Source organism: Musa acuminata, chromosome BXJ2-9 (genome assembly GCF_036884655.1).
Source record: "Musa acuminata AAA Group cultivar baxijiao chromosome BXJ2-9, Cavendish_Baxijiao_AAA, whole genome shotgun sequence".
Classification (NCBI taxonomy): domain Eukaryota; kingdom Viridiplantae; phylum Streptophyta; class Magnoliopsida; order Zingiberales; family Musaceae; genus Musa; species Musa acuminata.
In genome coordinates this window covers 4,492,435-4,515,308 of record NC_088346.1, presented here as the reverse complement: position 1 = coordinate 4,515,308, position 22,874 = coordinate 4,492,435, and the positions used below count along the sequence as shown (strand labels likewise).

The 22,874-nt window shown below is 35.7% G+C and overlaps 1 protein-coding gene and 1 long non-coding RNA gene across 4 annotated transcripts; one reads left to right on the top strand and one right to left on the bottom strand.

Moving 5' to 3' along the window:
• Positions 1 to 2,614: 2,614 nt before the first annotated feature.
• LOC135622687 (eukaryotic translation initiation factor 3 subunit H-like) lies at positions 2,615 to 9,434 on the top strand. Its single transcript, XM_065124728.1, has 12 exons — positions 2,615 to 2,774; positions 2,921 to 3,003; positions 4,192 to 4,308; positions 4,416 to 4,519; positions 5,295 to 5,361; positions 6,531 to 6,664; positions 6,753 to 6,801; positions 6,927 to 6,998; positions 7,104 to 7,205; positions 7,291 to 7,358; positions 8,082 to 8,234; positions 9,155 to 9,434. The coding sequence occupies exons 1-12, from the start codon at positions 2,765 to 2,767 to the stop codon at positions 9,210 to 9,212; spliced, it is 1,017 nt and encodes a 338-aa protein (XP_064980800.1). The 5' UTR covers positions 2,615 to 2,764; the 3' UTR covers positions 9,213 to 9,434.
• A 3,869-nt stretch (positions 9,435 to 13,303) lies between these two features.
• On the bottom strand, positions 13,304 to 20,597 carry LOC135622685 (uncharacterized). 3 transcript variants are annotated; one of them, XR_010491140.1, is made up of 5 exons: positions 20,444 to 20,597; positions 19,898 to 20,355; positions 19,560 to 19,773; positions 14,589 to 14,713; positions 13,304 to 14,215 (listed from the first exon to the last, which is right to left on the bottom strand). It is a non-coding gene; the product is annotated as an uncharacterized LOC135622685 (long non-coding RNA). The 3 variants fall into 3 exon arrangements; XR_010491138.1 differs by having other exon boundaries at positions 13,304 to 14,713; positions 20,444 to 20,595; XR_010491139.1 differs by having other exon boundaries at positions 13,304 to 14,713; positions 19,898 to 20,352; positions 20,444 to 20,594.
• Between the last annotated feature and the right edge of the window lie 2,277 nt (positions 20,598 to 22,874).

Below are 22,874 nucleotides of genomic sequence, written 5' to 3'. Positions count from 1 at the left end.
AGCTTCTTTTTTATCCCCCCCCATCTCCCTTTTATTCTTCGGAGAGGAAGGAAACGTCGATTATGGAAGGAAGGAAATTGAGGAATTTGATAAAAATGATGGGGTTGACTTAAATTGGTTCAGTGAATCGATTCGATTCATTAATATGAATTGATTCAATGAATTGATAGTAAGATTCATAAGATTACAGTAATCAAACATCTTTCAATGCTAGATACATTTATCTAGCTACAGGGGAGCACATTGAGAGACTATCAATGGTTACTCCAAGAATAATACGTCAAACACATTTTAATACTTAGCTCGATAACAATACATTGGGTGCATTTTAGATACTTAGGTTAAAAATGATATATTATATGGCATTTCAAGTATAGCTTCAATGATCAATACTTACATTAGTCAATGCTTCAATAAATGATAATTGAATTAGAATTGACGAGCATAAAAGTTAAGCATGAAAATAGGGCATATGCCATGGCTTGTGTTGAATGAGGTGTCGTTAGGTAGAATGTCACTAATAAAATGATGTTTGATAGTCGAGATGATGCCCTTAAGTTATAATGACTACTTATGCAATAATGAGGCTCATTTTTGTATGTCTTTGATCCTTATTTCTTTCTCTAAAGCACTATCTCTCATCCTCATACGAGGATAAAAAAAAATAATTCTTCCTCTCTCTTATCAAAATCTCTATCTTTTAATTAACTAGCCATCGAGAGAGTCAAAGTCCCATCATCAAATAGTTCGAGATTAAGAGGGATCCCAACTTCCTCATTGGGCTGTTTACGAAAATAGGTCCAAAGATCTCGAGAGATCTTCAAATCATGAAAGGCTTATAGGACAAGGATTTTGTCTTAACCTCAAAGTACTTAGAATACATGCATGTCTGATACTCCATTTTAACTGAGTATTTGGTATAGGTATCTAGACCTAGGCAATATCCCTTTGACCCAACATAGTGGTATATTTGTTTGTATGTTGATTTGCTTAGCTCGGGTTCCCCTAAATCCACATATCCTTCATGCTTTCATCGATGGAGGATTTTGCATTTGTACATGCACCCAACTCTTTATGTTATCTAATCATCTTCGTCGAGGAATGTTGTTAAGTTGATACTACCTAACACAACCTATTTCATACTTGATTGTGATAAATATTTCATTATAAATAGTGATTGGGTTCGATTATTATGGTTCGATGAATCTTTTATAATTGGCTAAGTTAAAATGAATATTTCAATATGAGTGAAATATGTTATGATGTTTTATATTTGGTCAATATCTAAGTAGCATGGTTGTTTATTATCACTCGAGTCTCCTCGTGTTAGATTATCCACGATGAACTATGACTGAGGTGAATATTTTCTCTATTAATAACTAATCAATTAGTCATTTCATATCCTCACTAATACATGTATTACCTTAATAATAACATCATATTTAAAGTGTTAGGAAGAATGTCAACAAAATCAATTTCTAAGCTCTTATACATCAGTAAATTTTAACTATTATTACATAAAGATGTTATTGATATCCTGGTCAACCAAACGTAGTCTAAACACGTGTGTAGGGTTATATGAGGTGCCTCTAAGGTGAAGATGCTGAGCGCCTAAGGTGTCATCTATATGAAGACCAAAATCGACAAAAGTTTCTTAACCCGATTTCTTCGACATGCAAGTTAGTAATATGAAGTAAGTAAGTGTAGACGCTAAGTGGTCCAAAGATGATATTCTCCATTTTATTGTGTTGAAGATGAGATTTTATATATGATCATAAAGAAAAAAAAATAATTCATAAAATATTAAGTGGGGAGACAATCTCTAACCACCTTTAGTAACCTCCCCTCGATCTTTTATTCACGTAAACAAAAAAAAGAGATAGTTTGCAATCATTATCTTTGATCATTGTCCATGTAGAAAGATAGAGTGACATTCGTCTTCTTCTTCTAGCCTATATACCACACAAAGGCCACATATCATATGATGATTGTCTTCTCCTCATCAATTGTATTTCACAATATGTATTATCCTAATCTCAAAATCGACACCCATCACAACTATAATCTAAAAGTTCATCACAGTTAATTTTGACATACTTAACTTTATGTGTTTCCCACCTAATAGGAAAGCGACATAATTAAACAGCTATAGTGAAACCTACCCATTTTATCATAGAGTACGAGAGCGACAACTTCGTAAAACGGTATATTAGCTTTACGATATTTTCGCAAGAGGATATAATCCGTGTAATGATTATATATATATATATATATATATATATATATATATATATATGTTATACGATGTCATCGTATAAATTGGGGATGTAGCTCATATGGTAGAGCGCTCGTGCGAGAGATACGGGGATCGATACCCCGCATCTCCAAATAAATATAATTTTCTCCTTTAATTAAGATTTTTAATTATTGGTAGTCGGTAATTATAATATGTATAATTATTCCTAAAAAAAAGGTATAATATATTTTTTTGTTATTTAAATAATTTATAATAATAATGAAATTGTATGTTGCCCACGGCGAGACAGGTTAAGGTCTCTATCTTACTCCACGTTGGATTTAAAGGCCAACCAACTCTCATCATCACAAATCCTCTTCGCGAAAGGAAGCGTTTAAGGGGGGTTTACTCCGCGGGACTTGAAAGGCCAAGAAACCCTCGTCATCAGACTTCGCAATAGGGAACCGTCTCAGTGGAGCTGCAAGTCATCCTTTCGTCGTGCCGTGCCCTAATCCCGTTCCAACTCCGATGGCGAACAGTGAGTTCATCTTGTCTTTGTTAGTGGATTCCTTCAACGTTTTCTTTCTGCCTTGACCCCAGTATCTTCAATTGGTAGATCGCATTTGTTTGGCTGCTTCTAGTTTCTTGTTTCTAAAGTTCGATGTTGGGTTCGGATTTTGGCAGCTATGGCTCGTTCTTTCCTGCAAGCCGTGTCCTCCTCCGAGGAGATTGCGCCGCCTCTGCGAGTTGTTCAGATGGAAGGGCTGGTAAATCTTGAACCAACTCTTGTTTTTCTGTTTATCTTTCGTTTTGGTTCTTACTCGAAACGTCGTTCATTCTTGTTTCGCGAACAAGAATTAGAGTTTTGATTTTAAACTTGTGTTTTATCTTTGATGCGTTATCGGTTTTCGTAATCTATATCTCGGATCGAAGTTTGGAATTCCGATTAGAAGTTAATCAAGAATTAGGGTTTGGTATCGGAGGTGAGATATGTGTTCTGATATGTACTATCACAGCAAGTTCTTAGTTCGTTTTTCAGTTTTTTGGAGTTATGATCAAAAGGAATAGGAGCACTTCATGTGGACATGCTCAAAAGTCTCTTTTATCTGTTTTTGATTCTTTAAGATTTGCTAGATTTTTCCTCGTTTTTGGAATATATGGATTCCGTTTGCCGTGTGTACATTCCCTGGAAGATCTATGGATCATCAGGTGCTGCTAAGAGTTAAAAGGATTCATTAGAACAATAGTATATCATTGAAGATTTACCTAATTATGATGTCGATATAGTCAGGTTGATTTTTTGATGGTATCAAAGATGTTGAGGTGGATTTGTTAGGCAGAACTGTCAGTAGCCAAAAGAAATAATATATTGAAAGTATTACGTGTGTGTGTTTGTTTGGCACGTGTATGGAGAACACAATATGGTTTACCATGTAAAAGAAAAATATAAATGATGGTTCACATGCACACACCATGCCCTTACCTTAAGCCCCTTTGACAAATTTGATGGACAATCGTATTTGCTGCAAGTTTGAGTTAGAAGGATATGATAAACCTTTCTAGTGATTTTTCAGAATCACCTAAACCTTTCTCGTGCTGGATCCATTGTTCAAAAGAGCAAAGAGTCATCTGTTATTGGCTTATTGCATATTCTTTTGAATTATCCTACAAAACTGTTGACTTAAACTATGTTTTTGTTTAAATAATTATTGCATGTGTTATGCACCTCATATATTTGGAACATGGATGATGCTTTTTGACTGTCTTCAATCCCAAATCAATGTCCCATAAGGTGGATGGGCCATGATTAATTCTTATATCGTCCTGGTATCTGATCGGTTTTTCTCATTGTAAAGTAAAGATATTGTTCTGGAAGTTCTTGCTTTCAGGTGCTAATTTATCATGATGAAAGAAGTTTCCAACAGGCTGTATATTCTCTGGTTGATGTTGTGCAGGCTGTTCTGAAGATAATCAAACATTGCAATGAATTCTCACCAGCTTTAGTCACAGGTCAACTTCTTGGTTTGGATGTTGGGAGTGTTCTTGAAGTCACCAACTGTTTTCCTTTCCCGGTATGAAGTGATTACTTATCAATCGTAGACCAAATAAATGATAATGATTCAGTGATGTTTAAGGAAAATATTTTTTTTCTTCTCATTTTTATGTTCATCCGTCAAAGATAAGGGAAGAAGATGAGGAGATTGAAGCAGATGGAGCCAACTATCAGCTGGAAATGATGAGATGCCTAAGGGAGGTCAATGTCGACAATAATACCATCGGATGGTATGCATTATTGTTTTTTATTTTTAATGTTGAAGCATTTGTTGTGGGAAACTTTCCTTTGAATCACCTTATAAGCAATTTAATAGGGCCTTCATCCTCAAGAATATATTGGTAAAATTATTGCTCTTTATCACATTCTGCCTATAATGTTCGATCATCTTACATATGATCAAAGCTGCTATTATAGCCAAAAACTGATACATCTGTAAGGTAAAATCGGCTTGGGATTTTACATAGGATCCCTCAGAACATCATTGTGGTGGATGGTGATGAGTCATTTTGGGAACATCCTCAACTTCTATCAATCTTTGGTTCAATCATCTGCACTGAAAATCTGACCTCTTGTAAATAACTTTGTTATGCTATAAGTCACTCACCTGCAGAAATGGCTTCCTTTAAGTTTGTCTACCATTTACCTTTTATGGGAACCTTACATTTCTAGATTTGCCTTGGATAACTAGAGTCGTCACTCTTGTCAAATCTCCCTTGGAACCTTTTGCAGATTGGAATCCATTGATATAATTTTCGTATTGATGTTTTGTTGAGGTTTTAATTGTGGCCTGCGGGAGAATGAGTTCTGAGCTTTTGGTGGAAATTCCTGTAAAAACATAATTTCAAATTATTATTTCTTGATCTCTTCATTAGCTACATTTTTTGTGGATAAACTGTGTATTATTATCTTATTAATATGAACTTTGTTCATATCAAAGTGCTCGTGTTTAGATTCTCAAGCTTTTACAACCTATATCCTTTTATGATTGTCTTTTATTTTCAGGTATCAGTCAACTTTATTGGGATCTTTTCAGACTGTGGAACTGATCGAAACATTCATGAATTACCAGGTAATGGAAAGATCCTTGGTCATATTCTCACAATGGAAGGTTACACTATTTCTAACATAACTGCTTTTTGTTTATAAAGTTCCCTAGTTTCCATCCTGAAATACATGGCTTTGTGACGTGAAGGGGATGGAGAACGTCTATGATATACCATGTTTTCTGAATATTAAACAGATGGAGATGACAATGAAAGAAAGAAGGGAAGGGTAGGGGGTGGTGGTCAAGAATAGGCAACAACAATGCTAGAGGGCTGCCGGAAGAGGGGGAGACATTTTTAGATCTCATAGGTTGATTTTTTAATGATTTTATATGTCATCAAATTTCTAGGAATGACAAAAGAAGTGGAAACTACCAGTAGAAAAAGTAAAATTTTCTTGCTGCTAGTGGATAATGGTTGCTTTAAGTTGTCTGGCCAAAGGTTGGATTCTCTGCCTTCTGATGCCTGCTGAATCCAAGGTGTCATACTTCTTGTAGCTGGTCACATGATTTTTCTTTTTTTTGTGTGTGTGCTAATACTCATGTTTTCCCTCTTCTCACTATTGTTTTTCTTCTCTCAAATCAGAGATTAGGGTAACTTGCACTCAAGGAAATGTAGTCACACCCAGAATTGGGAGAACTTGTGGGATGGATTCTGTCCATTTCTATTTTGTAGACCACAACTAAGATGATATCTACCTGAGAGGCTGGATGAGCATGTAAACTGTCTTGTGAAACCTATTTCATGTGATTCCATGAGACATCTTGTATCCTGAGTACAATATCTGACATAGACTCAGGGCAATGCTTTTGGTAGGTGGTTGGCATAAGAAAAAGAATATGATGGCTGTTGGTGTGCTTGGAAAGTTTGTGCGGCTCTAATTTAAGGTTATAAAGTATGGGCTAGTATGATATTTTCATCACAATACCTGCTAACACTGCAGAGTGATGCAAAATATTCATCATGAAGATTTAAAGAGAAAAAAATTGGACTTTAATTCAATTGTGCATTCGTGTGTGATATTTAGAATTTGGAATGATGTCTGCTTATATTTTGATGGTAATGGTTGGTGGTGTACTTGGTTCTTTATATTTGTCTATTATGTTGCTTTGGTTAATATCTGATGGTTCTGCTTTGTCCTTGATGAATATCTTCGACCTTGTATTAATTTTATATAACATTATTCTTCATGCAGGAGAATATTAGAAGATGTGTGTGTATCATATATGATCCATCAAGGTCTTCTCAAGGTGCTTTAGCTCTCAAGGCCTTGAAACTCACAGACTCTTTTATGGATCTTCACCGTAAAAATAATTTTACTGGGGAGAAGTACGTCTTCCTTTGTGATCTAAGTTAATCAAGTAGTTGATTGCTATATTTCTATGTACTATACATGCTACTGCTTTGCCTTTTGTAGGTTGAGGGAAAAGAAACTGTCATGGGTCGATATCTTTGAGGAGATTCCTGTGAGTTGTTTATGTTAAGCTGTCGTTTACAGTACATGTTTTTCCAACTTGAGTTTGCAAATATATATCCACTTATTTGCTTAAATTTTATCATGAGGTATATTTTGCATTGGTTGATCTGGCAGATTAAAATTTCTAATTCTGCACTTATTAGTGCATTCATGACAGAGTTAGAGCCTGAATCTCCTGTTGCCCAGGTCTGATAGTTTCTCCATTCTATAAATGCTCTACTGGATCATTCTGTGAATTTCTGGTGTCTCTTTTCATTCATAAGTCTAAAATACATGGAGATTTTATGACAGTGTGATTATGATCGACTGAAGTTATCTACTGCTCCATACATGGAGAGAAACTTAGAATTTTTGATTGATTGTATGGAAGATCTCTCTTCTGAACAGAATAAGGTTTGTTCTGCCACACAAAGGATTAGGCTTGCTTCATTCTAGCAAAGACGTTCATATTTTCATTTTATTTTTTTTCTGCTTTCAGTTCCAATACTATTACCGAAGTCTCTCAAGGCAGCAAGCACAACAGCAAGCATGGCTTCAGAAGAGGAGGTACAATGTTGGCACAATCAAATTATGTAAAAGATGATATCACTTTGTTTATTTTTAGACATTGGACCATCTTATTTCTTATGCATTTTGAATGTGGACTTAGTTTTGATCTGTTCATTTTTATGCTAATGTGACCTGCATACAAACTTGTTTCTTCTCATTTGACTAACCCTGTTGCTTTTGATGTGATGAAACTGAAACCGATTCTTTGAAGATTCTACAATGAATCATCTAATGCTGTGTGGTAGCTAGCTCTTGACATGATCCTCTACGGTTTCTTCTTGATGTTCTTCCAGGAATAGAGGCAGACTGAATGATCTTGCGTATGACAATGCATATGACGTGTGGGCCAAACTTGAATATGATTGTACGATATACTTTAGTAGTTGTAAAATTATTTGGATCTAGGATGTAGTTGTCTGGACTCTATCACTCTGGACTCTGGACTCCCACTCAGAACGTTGCCAATCTATTTGTTATTTGTTAATGCAATATCTGTTTAGGTAATTCACTAGTTCTGTGGATAGACATTACAGTGAAAAGCCAATTTTATGCAACCAAAACACAGTTTGTATTGTCTTTTTTTTTTAATGTGTGATTTTACTAAACCCATCTGATGCAATGAGTTCTGCTTGACCTTGTGCACATGTTATTTATGATCAAGTCAGATGTCTCATGTAAAATTTGATAGATAGACTTGGATCTTTTTGTTGTATGTGGTAGGGTGGAGAACATGGCAAGGAAAGCAGCTGGAGAGGAACCATTGCCTGAGGAAGATCCTTCTAATTCCATCTTCAAGCCAATACCAGAACCATCCCATTTGGATAGCTATCTCATCACAAATCAGACATCCAACTACTGCAACCAAATTAATGGGTATGCAAGCTCTGCTAATAACATGTCACTGGTCCTCCTTAGTACCCGATAATGACATATATGAAGTTTAAACAACACATTTTGCATTATACACCCTATATATATATATATATATATATATATTAGCCAGCAAAATTTTATTTTATTTTTGTTTTAATTTACCGATCCTACTGCTATGCTGCTACATAAACATGTCATCCTTTTCAGCATGGATATGCTAATTTCTTTTAGTACTTGGTGATGTTAATAGACATTAAACATGTTCAGACACAGTCAACACCCATAACATCTTTGTTTTCTTCTTATTTGTGTCTCATGCTGTGAATCACATTTGCTCCATTTCGGTGAGAATAGAAATGTTCAGTATGGTTTTCTATCATCCCTGTGTTCAATATAAGTATATATCATGGCAGCAGCTCATAATTATATGTTAAATAATAGTAAGTATGCTCATTGTTGCTATATTTTGACTATTTAAAGAATGGTTCATTAAATAATTTAGTTGTCATGATGTGCTAAATCTGTATAACAATCTACTGTATTGGTGAGATCCAATAATGGCCATTATTTCTGGCATAATATGGTCATTGGGTTTAGTACCTCTAACAAGGGGTGTCATTTTTTTTGGCTTAGAAAATATATTTTTAACATGTAACTTCAGAAAATGTTATGATGGCCATTTCAATTGAAACAAATCATGGGAATATTAACTACCAATTGTTTGATCTGTCCTTTGACCTTTTTACAACATATTTTACTTCTTTTGGATGTTGGAAAAGTGGGTATAAGATGCTTGAGCTGTATTTATAACCCAGTGATTTCTTCCAATCAAATTAAATTTTATATTCTTCCTGTCCTTCATGTCAATCAGCAGAAAACTCAAACATTGATGACTTTTTTTTTTGTTCCAAAAATTGCAGAGTTGCTGGTCAGAATTTCAGCAGATTATACCTAATGAAGGCTTTGCACGAGAATTAAATCCAGGAAGGCACACCGAGTGTGCGATTGTTGGATGGTAGCTTCACCCATGGTGGCTACAAAATTTTGTACTAACTATGGCGAAATTCTTATGTTGAGCTGCTATCTAATCATAGAGGCTCTTGTAGCAAATTGGTCTTTTCGAAGCAGCTGAAAACCTTGTTTAAGTGCATTTTGATCTTAGAATTTTGAGCAATGTAAAGTGCCAACTTACATCCTCCACACTGTTGACATGATATTTACATACTTGGAAGCTTGCATAATGTTGCAATCTTACACGGCAGATGTCTTGCCTACACAACTGGAAGTATGATGCTAAGTTGTGTTAGTAAAGAAGTATGTGCAAGCAATTATTACTGATGTGTTTCTCCAGTTTGGGAAATAGTTTCTTATAGAGGGGTTAATTATATATTATCCTCTATAGTTAGTTGTTTTAATTTTAATGTTTATTTTTTTTATTTTAAAAAATTATATCGATATATTTATAGTTATGAAAGTAAAATATTTAGATTCATTTATATTAATTATGTTAGTTTTATTGACGAAAATATAACAATAAAAGATAAAAATATAATTTTAATGTTTGATGATGTACGATGTTATTGTTGACGATGGTTGTGAACGACGATATCGTTGTCATCGACGTCAATGCAGTTGTCTAGTCACCTTTGATGATGATAAGATTCGTTTTCACTGTGATGCCACTCACCTCGACGAGGAGTGCGTCATTGATCTCACCGTCGTTCGTCCCGTGTTACTTTATATCTATGTTGATGTAGTTGTTGTGTGGTAACTACATTGACATCGACACAAATGATGGTGGCGACTACAATGAAGATGGTGGTCATCTCATCGTTGACTCGTCATGCAAATCCTAGCCTCGATCCCTCCCCTCTTTGCATCTGCCTTGGCATCGATGTAGATGCCAATCAACCATCACCCTCCAATCCATGCTCCATTAGCAAGCTTTACACCGTGTCCAACCACCTCCCCGACGAGTGGTCGTTGTTGTTGGATAAGACCATCACCTTTGCCTGCGCCTCTCTGATCACCCGTAGCACCTCTCGTATTAGCGACCACCTCTCGTATTAGCGACCACTTCTCCATCTCAATCGCTACGCACGCTCTCGTATTAGCGACCACTTCTCCATCTTAATCGCTACGCACGCCACCGTGATGTTCAATAGCACCATCAACTTCTCCTCGGATGCCTCATTCCCGGACAACCCGGGATCCTCATCAGAATTATTCCACTCCTGAGGGCGTGGTGGAGGAGGAGGGGATGGTGAGGTCATGGGGTGAGGCAGCTCTAATGGAGGTAGAGGAGGCTGGTGGTCATGTACTTCGCTATCTTCAAGCATGACATCCAGTGTAGTGATCGCTCAACATTTGCATCAACATGATTTAGATGCAAAAGGGGAAAGGTCGAGGTTGAGGTCCACTCGATGGGTCAACGACGAGGTGGTCACCACCATTTGTGTCAACACCAACACAGTTGTCATTTGACAATTACATCAACGTCAACATAGATGTCGAACGATGTGGGACGAGTGACGATGAGGTTAACAACGAACTCCATGTGAAGATGGATGGTGTCGCGATAAGAGCGAACGTTATTGTCATTGGAGGCAGCCAGACAACCACATTGGCATTGACATCAGCAACATCATCGTCTGCGATCGAACATTAAAATTATCTTTTTACTCTTTATTTTCATGTTTTCGTTGATAGAACTGATGTTATTAGGATAAATGAACCTAAATGTTTTGCTTTCATAACAATATAGATATCAATACAACTTGTAATCAACACACTAAAGATAATTAACTATAAGGGATAATATATAAAGAAAGTCATTATCGTTGGCTTCAGTGCTAACAAAACAGCAAGGCAATGGCTCACGTGGGGCCCGTGGATCTCTGCCAATCCCAACTCCTAGTGTGTTACTCTAAGAGCAGAACAGAGAGGAGCAACAAGCACAAGAAGAATCGTTCGTCGTTCCATAGGGTAGGTAGGGGTATCTATCGCTCCCCGTCGTCGATACCATTTGGCTTCTTTGAAGCGTTAAACCCTCGTGAGCTTCTTGTGAATTCTTTGGTTTTCTGTTCTTTTTTATTCTCTTCGTTCTTAGCGGTCGCGAGGGGTCGTAAAGATATTCTTCTCGGTTCCGTCTGCAGTGTTCCACATGCTTCTCAAGTACTTTACATTGGAGGTCAATGAGTGTATGCAAATTCCATTTCCAAGTGCTCTAGAAAACGTTTATAAGGTTATGATATTGATGACTCCTTGAAAATAGGACCTATACTTGAATCTCTTTCTCAAACTTCTTCGGCCGATGCTTCTGGAATTTCAGTTATATCATGAAATAATAACATTTACACAGTGGTCCAATGCCAACTAGCTAGCTTATTCTATGAAAGGATGTGGACATGTTATACTACCAGACATGAGGAATAAATTCAACCTGTTTTTCACATCTTAAGATTCGAAAAGAATCATTTTAATTTCTTTGATGTGCAATAGTTTCAATCGGTTGAATTATTTCCATCCAGTATTTCTGTTCTTGCTAATATAACTTAAATTCTGTCCAATTTTATTTGTTACGTTTTTTTTTCCAGGCAACATTAATTTGAAATTATTTTTGTTCCCTTGTATTTTTTATTTTTTGATGTATCCTTATGTAAATTATTCTCAATAGGATGGTTTTACTATTCTATCCTTTTTATTTTCACTCATGTACCATGTGTTCTAAATTACATGCTTTTGACTAGCTTAACCCAAAATTGCAGATAATGAAGTTAGAAAACTACTGAGAATATATGATCAATTTTTTTATACTAAAAAGATAAATAATGCAGTTCATTAGTTCTTCGTAAGAATAGTCTCAATAATTTCTAATATTTAAATAATTTATCTAGCTATCATTTCAGATTGTCATATCAAGTTTACATGTAATCTTTGCAAAGAAAATTTTGTTTTGTTGTTATTATGATATTTCACTTAGCCTTTATATATTTTTTAATCTACTTATGAATAAGACAAGGACTAGTAAGCTTTGTAATTTTTTTTTCATGAATCTTATGATATTTCACTTGTTGTCTTTTTTATAATTAATAAGGCAAGAGTCAATTATATATATACTTTTTCTTTCTGTGGGTTCTGTTACAATAACTATTTGCTATTTGCAGTTGCATTTTCATGAAACAAGCAATTATTTTGAAGCATTTAAAAAGATCATTAACTTTTAAATAAAGATCATGAATTATGCATCTGACAATACTCGTCCGTGCTTAGCTTCCATGACACAATATCTCAAGTAGCTAATCTCTTGATTGATTTCTAGATACACATATGTGTATACTCGTATGCATGTGCATACCATGAGTTAAACTGAGAGAAACTTTCCTTCATTAGCATCATCGTTATCATATTCAATCCACAAACATACTATCTCTATGGGTGATATCAGATACTCTTTGTTGACTTGGAAGTTCTATGGATACATATCTAAACATCAATATTCTAGGGCTTGATTCACTTTAGTGCCAGGTATTTGAGATGGTGCACCATACAAGCTAAGCACAGATAAATATTATTGGATGTAGAGTTCATGATACTTATCTAAAAGTTATCGATGCTCCAAATTGTTTCATGAAAAATGCAACTATTAAAAATCACTGTAACAAAATTCGAAAAAGAAATATAATTGACCCTTGCTTTATTTATTATCATAAAGCAGGAAACAAGAAGTCAAATATCATACAAAAATCATAAAGAAGAATTTCATGTAGCTTACTTTACTCGTGGTGACATACAATAACTAAGAGCCTTGCATTATTCACTGTTAGATTCAAGAAAAGCAAAGGCCAAGAGAAGTTCTAGAATTACAACAAAGCATAATTTCGTAAACTTGATATGAAAATATGAAATGATTACCAGAAAAAATCTTCATAATATTATGATTATCGAGACCATTCTTATGAAGCAAAACTACTATATTGTATCATTAATCTTTTCAGATTATAAGAAATGATATACCGTATTCCCAGACCTTCATTCACCTCATTACTTGTAATTTTGGGCCAAGCAGGTTAAAGAGAGCATGTAATTTAGAACATGCATCGTACATGATTGAAAATAAAAAAATATATAATGGTAAATTTCACATGTCTCACCCACCTACTGTGTGAACAATTGACAAAAGGATACATCAAAAAATAGAAAATGCAGAAGGAAAAAAATAATTTCAAATGATTGTTGCCAATGCATGATGGGTAAGAATATATAGGAAGAAAAGAGAAAGCAATAAGTAAAAATTGGACAGATTTAAATTATATTGCTGGACGGAATTACCTCAGCTGATGAAACCATTGCATGTTAAGGAACAAAGTTATAGAATGGTTCTTTTCAATGTGAAGCTTAAGATGTAAAAAAAACAAGTGGTATAACATGTCCTTCTCATCCCTTCTTGATATATCTAGCTGACTAGCACTGAACCGCTGTATAAATATCACTATTTCTCATGTTGATTGTATCTTTGTTACCAAGATAACTTCAACAAGATAGACAATTCACTAGTACTCCCAAAATGGTTGAGACTTTACGACCTTGTTGTTGTTGAGACAATTCACTAGTATTGGCTGTAGATATATCTATATTTGCATCTAATTTCACTGTCACACGGAAAGGCACAGATATGATGAATTCAATTATCACCATAAGTCATAGCATTATAGTATCAGTTTGCAAGCAATTTTTTTTGTTAGCAGGACAAAAATTAATCAGAATACTACCAGTCCACTTCAAGAATAGTTGAACCAACTGCAGCATCATTAGATACATTTGTAAAGAAATAAATATAAATTAGTGGCACAAAATTGCATTGTTGAAAGCTGAAAGAGTCCTCCACTGATATAAACAAGAACTATAATTGGAGGAAACACTTCACTGTTCAAATGCTAATTCCTAGGAACATCTTCGGCTCAATTTGAATGGTTACAATTCTGAAAAAAATCATAGTAAGTGAAAATTTGAGGAATAGCAATACACTAAATGGCGTTTTTCTCTGTAGAAGTTACAGGAAATGAAGTGGATTTCTAATGTTTTCCTACTATCTGCGACATGCAGAAACTTTGTGACAAACTTCAGTTGGATTAGTTGAGTCAGATTCAAAAATCACTTAATTTGACTTGAATCTGATTCAGTCATATTACTTTCCATGTTGGATTGTCACTATGTCTAGACCACGATTTACAATGGATTGTATTAGGTACAATTGAAGGATAACGAGTAGGACCAACTTAAAGCAAATTATGCGTTCTTATTTTCAGAAAAAAATTAAGTAATATTAAGTAAAAGAACATCAAACTGACTCACCCTATTTCCTTGAAATGGGGTTCTACACTACCAAATTCAAATTTGCACATAAAGATGTCCTGCCGGCTTATGTTTGAAGTACATTGGTTCAGCATGAACTGTTGCTCAAGCCTCATTTAGCCAACCTAGAGCAGAAAACATCCTGAATTTAGGAACAATAAACCTCTCCTATTCAAAATCTAGCAGTAGTTTACCCAGCTTCTTTACCTAAAGCCTTGAGAACTGTTAAAAGTAAGTTTGATTCAATTTTAAAGATAAATTGCTTTAAGATGGTTCAATCCCTAAAGGTTCTATCATAGCATTATATATATAAGAAAACCAATAAAAAAAGTTCAAGAGATCATTAAAAAACTTCCCTGACTTATCAGAGCTTGACTTCAAAGCAACCTGCGAAAAGTTACATTTGCACATTGCATATCCATGATGATTTGTATCAGCAGGTAGGGAGATAATTATACAGCAAACAATCATTATGGCCTCAAGTTACCACAAACCAAAGACATCCTGAACTTTGGAAAAACAAACCATCCAATTAAAAATCTACAGGCAGCATCGCACAAGACTCCAGTAATAATATTCTATATTGTGAAAATATCAAAGAATGTTTTAATGATTCCTTTTTTCAGTTGTCACTCAACTTTGGACGTCTCTCAATACCTGGTCTCAAAGTTATCATCAGCTTATTTATAATACAGGATAGTTACCTTATCTTGGTTCCAGAAATCTAAGCAATTCAGTTAAATAATGAATGAGAGATGATCCAGAGTGCTAGCTTGAATTTTGACGATTCTAACAGGAAAGAATTGTTAAGATTATAAACCACATATTCATAGCCAACAACAAAATGAACGCACTTGAGAACAATAATGGGTCAAAAAAGTCATGATTTGAAGTCAGAATAGCCTAATCTTTAAAATTGGCTAAGAAAATAATGTCCGAGTCCAAAATTATTGTTTAGTTAGAAGATGGTCTCTGAAGTTTATGCAGTCCTAAATTTATTAGGAGACCTGTTTTAAGTTGGACAGTGATGAATGCATATCATTATATGTAAAGAATTTTATCTCAAGTAGTTTAAATCATTTAAAAGACGCTTGGTTGTCTACGAATATGTTTCTAAAGGAAGATGTGAACTTCTGATAATCATAAAAATAATTGGTATATCATGAGACGGCTCCCCTCCTTGTACATTATAGCTATATTAACTGTCTCCCCAACCAGTCTAGGTCATAAATTCTTTTCAAAATACTTTGGAAGAAAGCCTGTCTCAGAAAGACGTCTTTCGAAGACCAAATTTAAAGTGTCATGGAACCAACAATTTATTAGCACTCTTGCAACATTGTGCAACGAATTGAATAGCAAGACTTGTATTTTTCTAAAAATTGTGTATGATTACAAATTTATGTGGGCTGTTGGACTCATAATTTCTTCCAATTGTTTATCAAATAAGTTGGGACAGTAAAGTGCGAGTGATTGGCAGCTCAGTAATACTAGTTATATTAAATAAGGATATTCAGGGTTATTGTACAATTGTATAATGATGCTACTTATTTAATAGATATCTAATGCTTTGGATAGGTAAAAACTGGATTAACTATAGTACTTTGTTTATTCATGATGTTTTAGACAATTGTATTAAGTCATGTATGCTTTGCAAAGTTATGCATCATAGAGTCATCTTATTGCATCAATAGGTTAGCTCAATATATGTCAACTTTAGTATTGGTCAACATTCCCGGACAGCAATTTTCAATATGTACCATTTGGCAGACAAGATTTGTATCTACACAAGACATTGTTGTTTGGGCATGTGATTTGGCTGACCATGCCTGTATATACCTTGAAATTTGGCAAGGAAAACTGGGCCTAGAAGAGGAAACATTCATGAAACCAAATTTGGGCATGCTTGGCCACATAATGGATGTGCGCTAAGAAGATCTTAGGCCAAGGAAAGAAAATATATGGCCTAACCATATTAGCACAACTCAGTGATAATTAAGAATAAAGGCCAGATGTAAATGATTATAGTATCAAGCTTTTGCGGGTGTCTTAGCTAGAGTAAACAAATAGAATCAGGATGGAAATAGTGTTAGTTTGACACACCTAGTTGAAGGTTGCCTTTAGTGAAGCAAAGAGCCACCTCAAAAGAGAAGAAGAATATTTTTTATTTCATAGTGTGTTGAGCAATCAAATTCTTTTGGAGTATGTTTGTCACTTGGAAAACAATTTTGCAATGGATTGCAAATTGAAAACTTGGAAGCTGCATCTTCTATCTTATTAATAACTTTTAGTTATGCTTGTACTCCTTTTATTTCTACATCTAATGTCATAATTTTTTACCTTTTACTCCATTTTATTCTTAATTCGTGGATGTCAAATGGCCTAGGTAGTTACCACCTTGACAGACTATCACCTATTATAAAACATTTTTAGGACTAGTACATTAATGTATTTTAAACTGTAAAATGATCATGTGTTTTTGCATTGACATCTACAATTTATCAAATAGTGACACAATGTCATGGACATTCATGCAAATCTAGTATGGATCAATTTAACTAGTCCAAAATTTGCATTGAAAACAGAAATCAACCAAAAGTCTTGATGAATGAGACCAACTTACACAAGAAACTATATTTTTTCCATGCTGTGAAATTGATCAATTAAGATTTGCTCCTACTCGGATCCAACCTAGATTAGCTAATCCAATTGAGAATGATAAAGTAGAAGACGACTTGAATCATCTTAGACAATATTTTCTCTCATCTTATCACTAATGCAATAATTTTTATCCCATTTTTCCTTCTATCATCATCTCTAGCATATTGAAGTCAGAACAAATATTGATAACCCTTTGAAGCATTTATGATGCCTGTTTCTATGCCAATTTAGAGACATTTTGCTTTTAATTATGGAAAAACTACACAATCATACAAGAAAGTAGTTGCACTTTATTCTAGCCAGCCTGCTCTTATTTATTAAACAATTGTTTCTCAATCTCCTCCTCATTGATTATACAGTATACTATAAGTGTGCTACTTCCTATGTACATAAAGATTTCCATTTGACACCATCAATTTATAGCTGGTTTAATTTGATTGATCAAGCAAATGTGGACACGAATGCTTATTCCAAAATTTTCCTTTCTGTTTGTGGATGAGTTTATTGGTATGAACAAAACATACCACAACTAAAGATAAGAACAATATAAAAACAAAAAAAGTGTTCATTAAAAAAAACCAAATTACTTGGTGATTTGGTGCATTTGGATAGGAAAGAAATTTTCTATGGTGCCCATGCCATAGGATTCTTCCATGATACTGGGGGGCAAAATTGTCCTCTTTCCTTTTTATGGTGTCCATGCCAAGGGAATTAAAACAAGTTCACTAACAGATTTTTACAGAGATCAAAGGAGCTACTGGATATTAATTGATTGCTTGGATACTTCAAGACCATATTTTTTCTTTCAAAAACCCAACACATCTTTGTTTACTTGTTATCCTAATCTCTCTTGATACATACTTCTCTATTAATTTTTACAAGAAAAAGCTACAAGTACACATGCAAATATGTACGAGTGATAATTAATATTATTATATTATTTCTTAGACATGAATGCCTATCTCAAGAATTGTTTTATCAAGTTCTTATCATCCCAAAAAGACCCATTTTGTTGTTGTTATTAATAAAGGTTTTTTGTACTATATTATTAACATATTCTTTAATATGTTAAAATAGGCTATGATCAGTCAAGAAGAATCACAAACTCAAAATAATAGTGTATGCATTTGAAGTTCCTATATTGTCAAGATAATGTACAAACAAGCCATTCATGAGGAGTTGCCCATACATGCTAAAAACATGTGCTTTCCGGAAATCGAATGAATTCATGTTAAATCAACAAAAACTAAGATCCTTGATCTTATGGAAAGGTTAAGATGAAACTCCAAATAAGAATGATTCAATCAGTGAAGACAAGGATCAAAACAGTCTTGCATCAATAAAAGAGAGACGTTGTTGAAGTTGCATCAAAACAGTATTGCATCAATATGCAATATTGGTTAAGATGATTGGTCTTGAAACAACTTGTGTTGAAGTTCAACAAAGATGTTAAGCTTGCTCCCCCTACATTCCCTTTCTTCTTATGAGGATACAACAATACAACCTACTTCACATGAAAAACATGGATGTATCTTATGTGCCTCTTGCAAAAACTTGATAAAAGCATTGCTAATTGATATTTTCTGTAAATGAAATTAGTCTTTTGATTGACCACATTGCAAATTGACCATATGTCCATCATCTGATGTAGTTGAAACTAAAAAAGGACATCTTTCCAGTATTCTAGGGGAAGAATGGACATGTGTTGTCCTCCATTTTCTGAACATATATAGACATCTACATACCAAGGTTTAGGCACATTTATACCCAAACATAAATCTTAGCTAGCAATCATCCTTTCTTGTAACCTGACTATTTAATATTTGGCTAACTAATCAGGAATCCTATTTAATACTAGGATACCAATGGGATACCAAATCAGGAATACATTGTAACCTAACTATTCACTAACATGACTAAGCTTGAATGAAGAAAAATAAAAACCGAGTACTAAATTACCAGCATGTAAAGGAGCATAAGATTCATCAAACATCAACAAAGAGATATGATGGCCAATTATTTAATATTTGGCTAACATAGACACCCGTGCTTAAGACAATACAATAAATAAATCAAATATACTAAAAAAAGTAGAGAATAGCAAGTATTAAATTACCAGCAGGCAAAGCAACATAAGATTCATCAAATATCAACAAAGAGATTCGACGACCAACTATTTGATATCTGGCTAATTTAGGCATGCCTTTGCTTAAGACAATACAATAAATAATCACACATACTAAAAGAAAAGAAAAACAACATGGATTAGAGTGAATGAATGTATGGATGTAGCGTGAGGAAACCACAACGTACCTATCAGATGCAGCACTTCATCTCGACAAGGCCGACGGTAGGAATATGGGGCAAGAAGAAGCGATTGATGTTGGTGAGGCGAAACGGGGTGACAACGAGAAGGAGCACGCTAGTACTGGACCATGGCAGCCGGCATGGGCCTCGGACCGGCGTGCTCTCTCTCGTTGTCAACCAACAACGCTCATGCAAGCGCATCAACAAGAAACCCCATCATCTGCCAAGCCCACACCATCAGTCACAAACATCAGCAAAGTCCCATGTAAACATAAAAATAGTTCTCATCAGCCTCTCGATGTGATTACCAGAAATCTCACAAAAAAGAAAGGAAGAGAACTTACAAACCGCAGTGTGATGTGGATACTTCTCCGAGATCCGTCTGCTCCAACGAGGTAGAATCTTCTAATAAGCTATACAACCAAAAATTAAAGCAAAAGAATCTGAAAAATAGGAATAAGAAGAAGAAGAAGAATTTGAGATCCAAGGCAAACGAAGAGTCTTTCATCATCGGTAAGAAAACAAAGGAAGAGTACTCGATTAAACGCGCATCCTGGTTCCCCAAGGATCCACTCACACACGGTGAGATCAGGCAAGCAAGTTAAGAGAACGAAACCCTTACTGGATCTGAAGGCAAGAAACTACCAGATCTCGAGCATCGTCCCAAGAATGGTGTGATCGAAACTAGAAACGAAGCGAAAGGGAGGAGAGATAGAGAGAGACAGAGGCGAAGCTTCCGGACGCAACCAAGCACACAACAGCAGCGATCTCTTTGCCCGCCCCTCCCTCATTTCCTCGCCTTCTTCAAAACCATCCCATTGGAGAATAAATAAGTCTGATACGGAAAATAAGATAAAAATGGAAGAAAAAAAAATGTTGCGAGAAAGTACTTGTTGAGGTGGAAATATCGGAATTATTGCAAGAGGAAAAGGACGATAAAACGGCATCAAACCGTTCCATTGCTGATTGCCGGTACGCCTCTCTAAACCGTCCTCTTTCTCGTCACCGCCCAGCATTCGCTCCTCGCCTTACCCCCTCCATAACCACCTCCCTGGCACGTGAGCCTTGACCCTTTTACCCGGTAGTGAGGTTGTGTCGGGAGCGAAGGACGGAGCACCGTACCTAGCCAATCAGATGTCGAAACGTGTACCCGAAGGAAGGGTGAGCGTTATATGATTCGCGAGAATGCCACCGCGTCGGTCTCCGATCTCCGGCGCCCCTTCCCGAGCGGAGAGATCGAGACTTTTTTATGGACTGCGAAGGACGGGGCTGCCCTTTTCCTCTTCGGAGCGACGCCACTTGCGCCGCGGTCGTATTCGAGATCATGACGCAGCGTACGTTTTGTCCCTTTCCCCGCCCTTCCTGGCTTGCATCTCGTTCAAACCGCGCAAAAACATGGGAGGCGCGATGAAGCTTTTCCGGGCGAGGGGGCCTCTGATGGAGCTGTCGCGTGGGACACACCGCGAGCAGTCCATGGGGAGGCTACTTCACCCAGGGAACTTTACAGGGGTGATTCGGTTGAACTGATAGCGCGAGCGTGGTGACGGACGAGCACCGTAGTTCGTGCATAGAACGTCATTGGCAGGTCCCGCGTTACTCCCAAACCTACCTGTGCCGTCACTAGAGGAGGTTTCGGGGTCCACCAGCTTAGGGTTGGGGACCTGTGGCGAGGGGTCTTTTCATGTTTCTGTGGAGCGTCTCAGTTTTGTGGCTGCGACTTGGCGCGAGCACGACAGCAGCGCAGGGTACCGACGGGTGGCGTGGTCCGGATCAAGCAATCATCAGGACGGTGCAAAATCAGCGACATGAACGGTCGTGATGCACGGATCATATCGCGTTCTCGGCACTTATTTTTCGACACGTAAGATGGCTAGCAAGTAGGAATCGGTGAAGCTGGATAATAAAATAATAACAATAATATCATTATTAACAATAGTAACACAAAAAATTACACCGACAAATACGTATGGATGTCTACAACGTAAGCGACGGACGCCATGTGTAGACATCCATACGTAAATGGTAGTCTTCTCTTTGTAGTTCGTACCGTTACAAAAATACGAAAATGTATAAAAAAACAATTATTCTTTGCAGTTATAAATCATAGAATACCTAAAATATAGCAAACAATTGAGGAGGTTCAACTTTGCAACTTACAACTTTGACGGCTAAGAATATCTTATACCAATTATATGGTTGCATTTGAGAGAGATTAATTTTTTATATTAAAATACTCTACATCAATATCTTTATATTTGTGTATATATATCGATGCACATTGACATATCTCATATCGATATCTCTATCTTGATTTCTTGTAAATCATTTGAATTACGATGCATATTAATATATCTCATATCGATATCGATATCTCTATCTTGACGCCTCGTAAATTATTTGAATGGGACACTATGATAACTCAATATGATTGATATGATATCTCTCTAGTCTATTCGGCTCACCCTAAAAGAGAATAAGAGAATGATAAAACCTCATGTATTCACTTTATCATTACACCAACTTCACTTCTATATGGTGCTAGCTACATCATAGCATATTTTGATATAGTATAAAATGAAATTAAAGTTTTCCATAGGTATATACACTAACAAAAAAGAAAAGAAAATTATGTCACTAGGGAGATGGGAAAAAGATAGGAGACTAATGCATAAGTAGTTTTCTCACTTTAAATTATTCTAATTTTATTCTCTATTATATTCGTATTTATGAAGTTCACTCTCTAACTAATATAATTTGATATGAGCATCACATGAGATGACTAGATAGCATAATAATAATTATTAATTATATTTTAGATTTAATTTGTTATTTATATATAAAAAATATTTTAAAAAATCATGATATTTAGCATGTTTGTTTCTTTAATCATTTATTTTTTTCTTTTTTATATTACAAGTATATATATATAGAAAAGAAAGTCAACCCAAAAATCTTAATTTAAGATAAAATTTTGTTTTGGCATATTAAGTGATCCAATACCTTCACCATATCAACTCTCTCACGAACCTGACATTTTGGTGGGGCCGCTGCTGACGTGTGATTCTTCGGGTGGCGTCTGTGCGTACTAAAACATCACGGAAGGACTCATGCGGTTGGTTGTTTCGCTTCGTTGTCAGAAGTACTGGCCTCATATCGGGCCCCACCTTCCATCCAGCCTACCCAGCGTCGCACCCCACCTAACGGCGAAGCCGAGCCACGCCCGAGCCCCGGAAATATCACACACACAACGCCGTCGAGGGTGCCCAACCTGCGATCGCAAAACCCAGCAAAGCCCGTCCCGCACCCATGTCTTCACCCCTG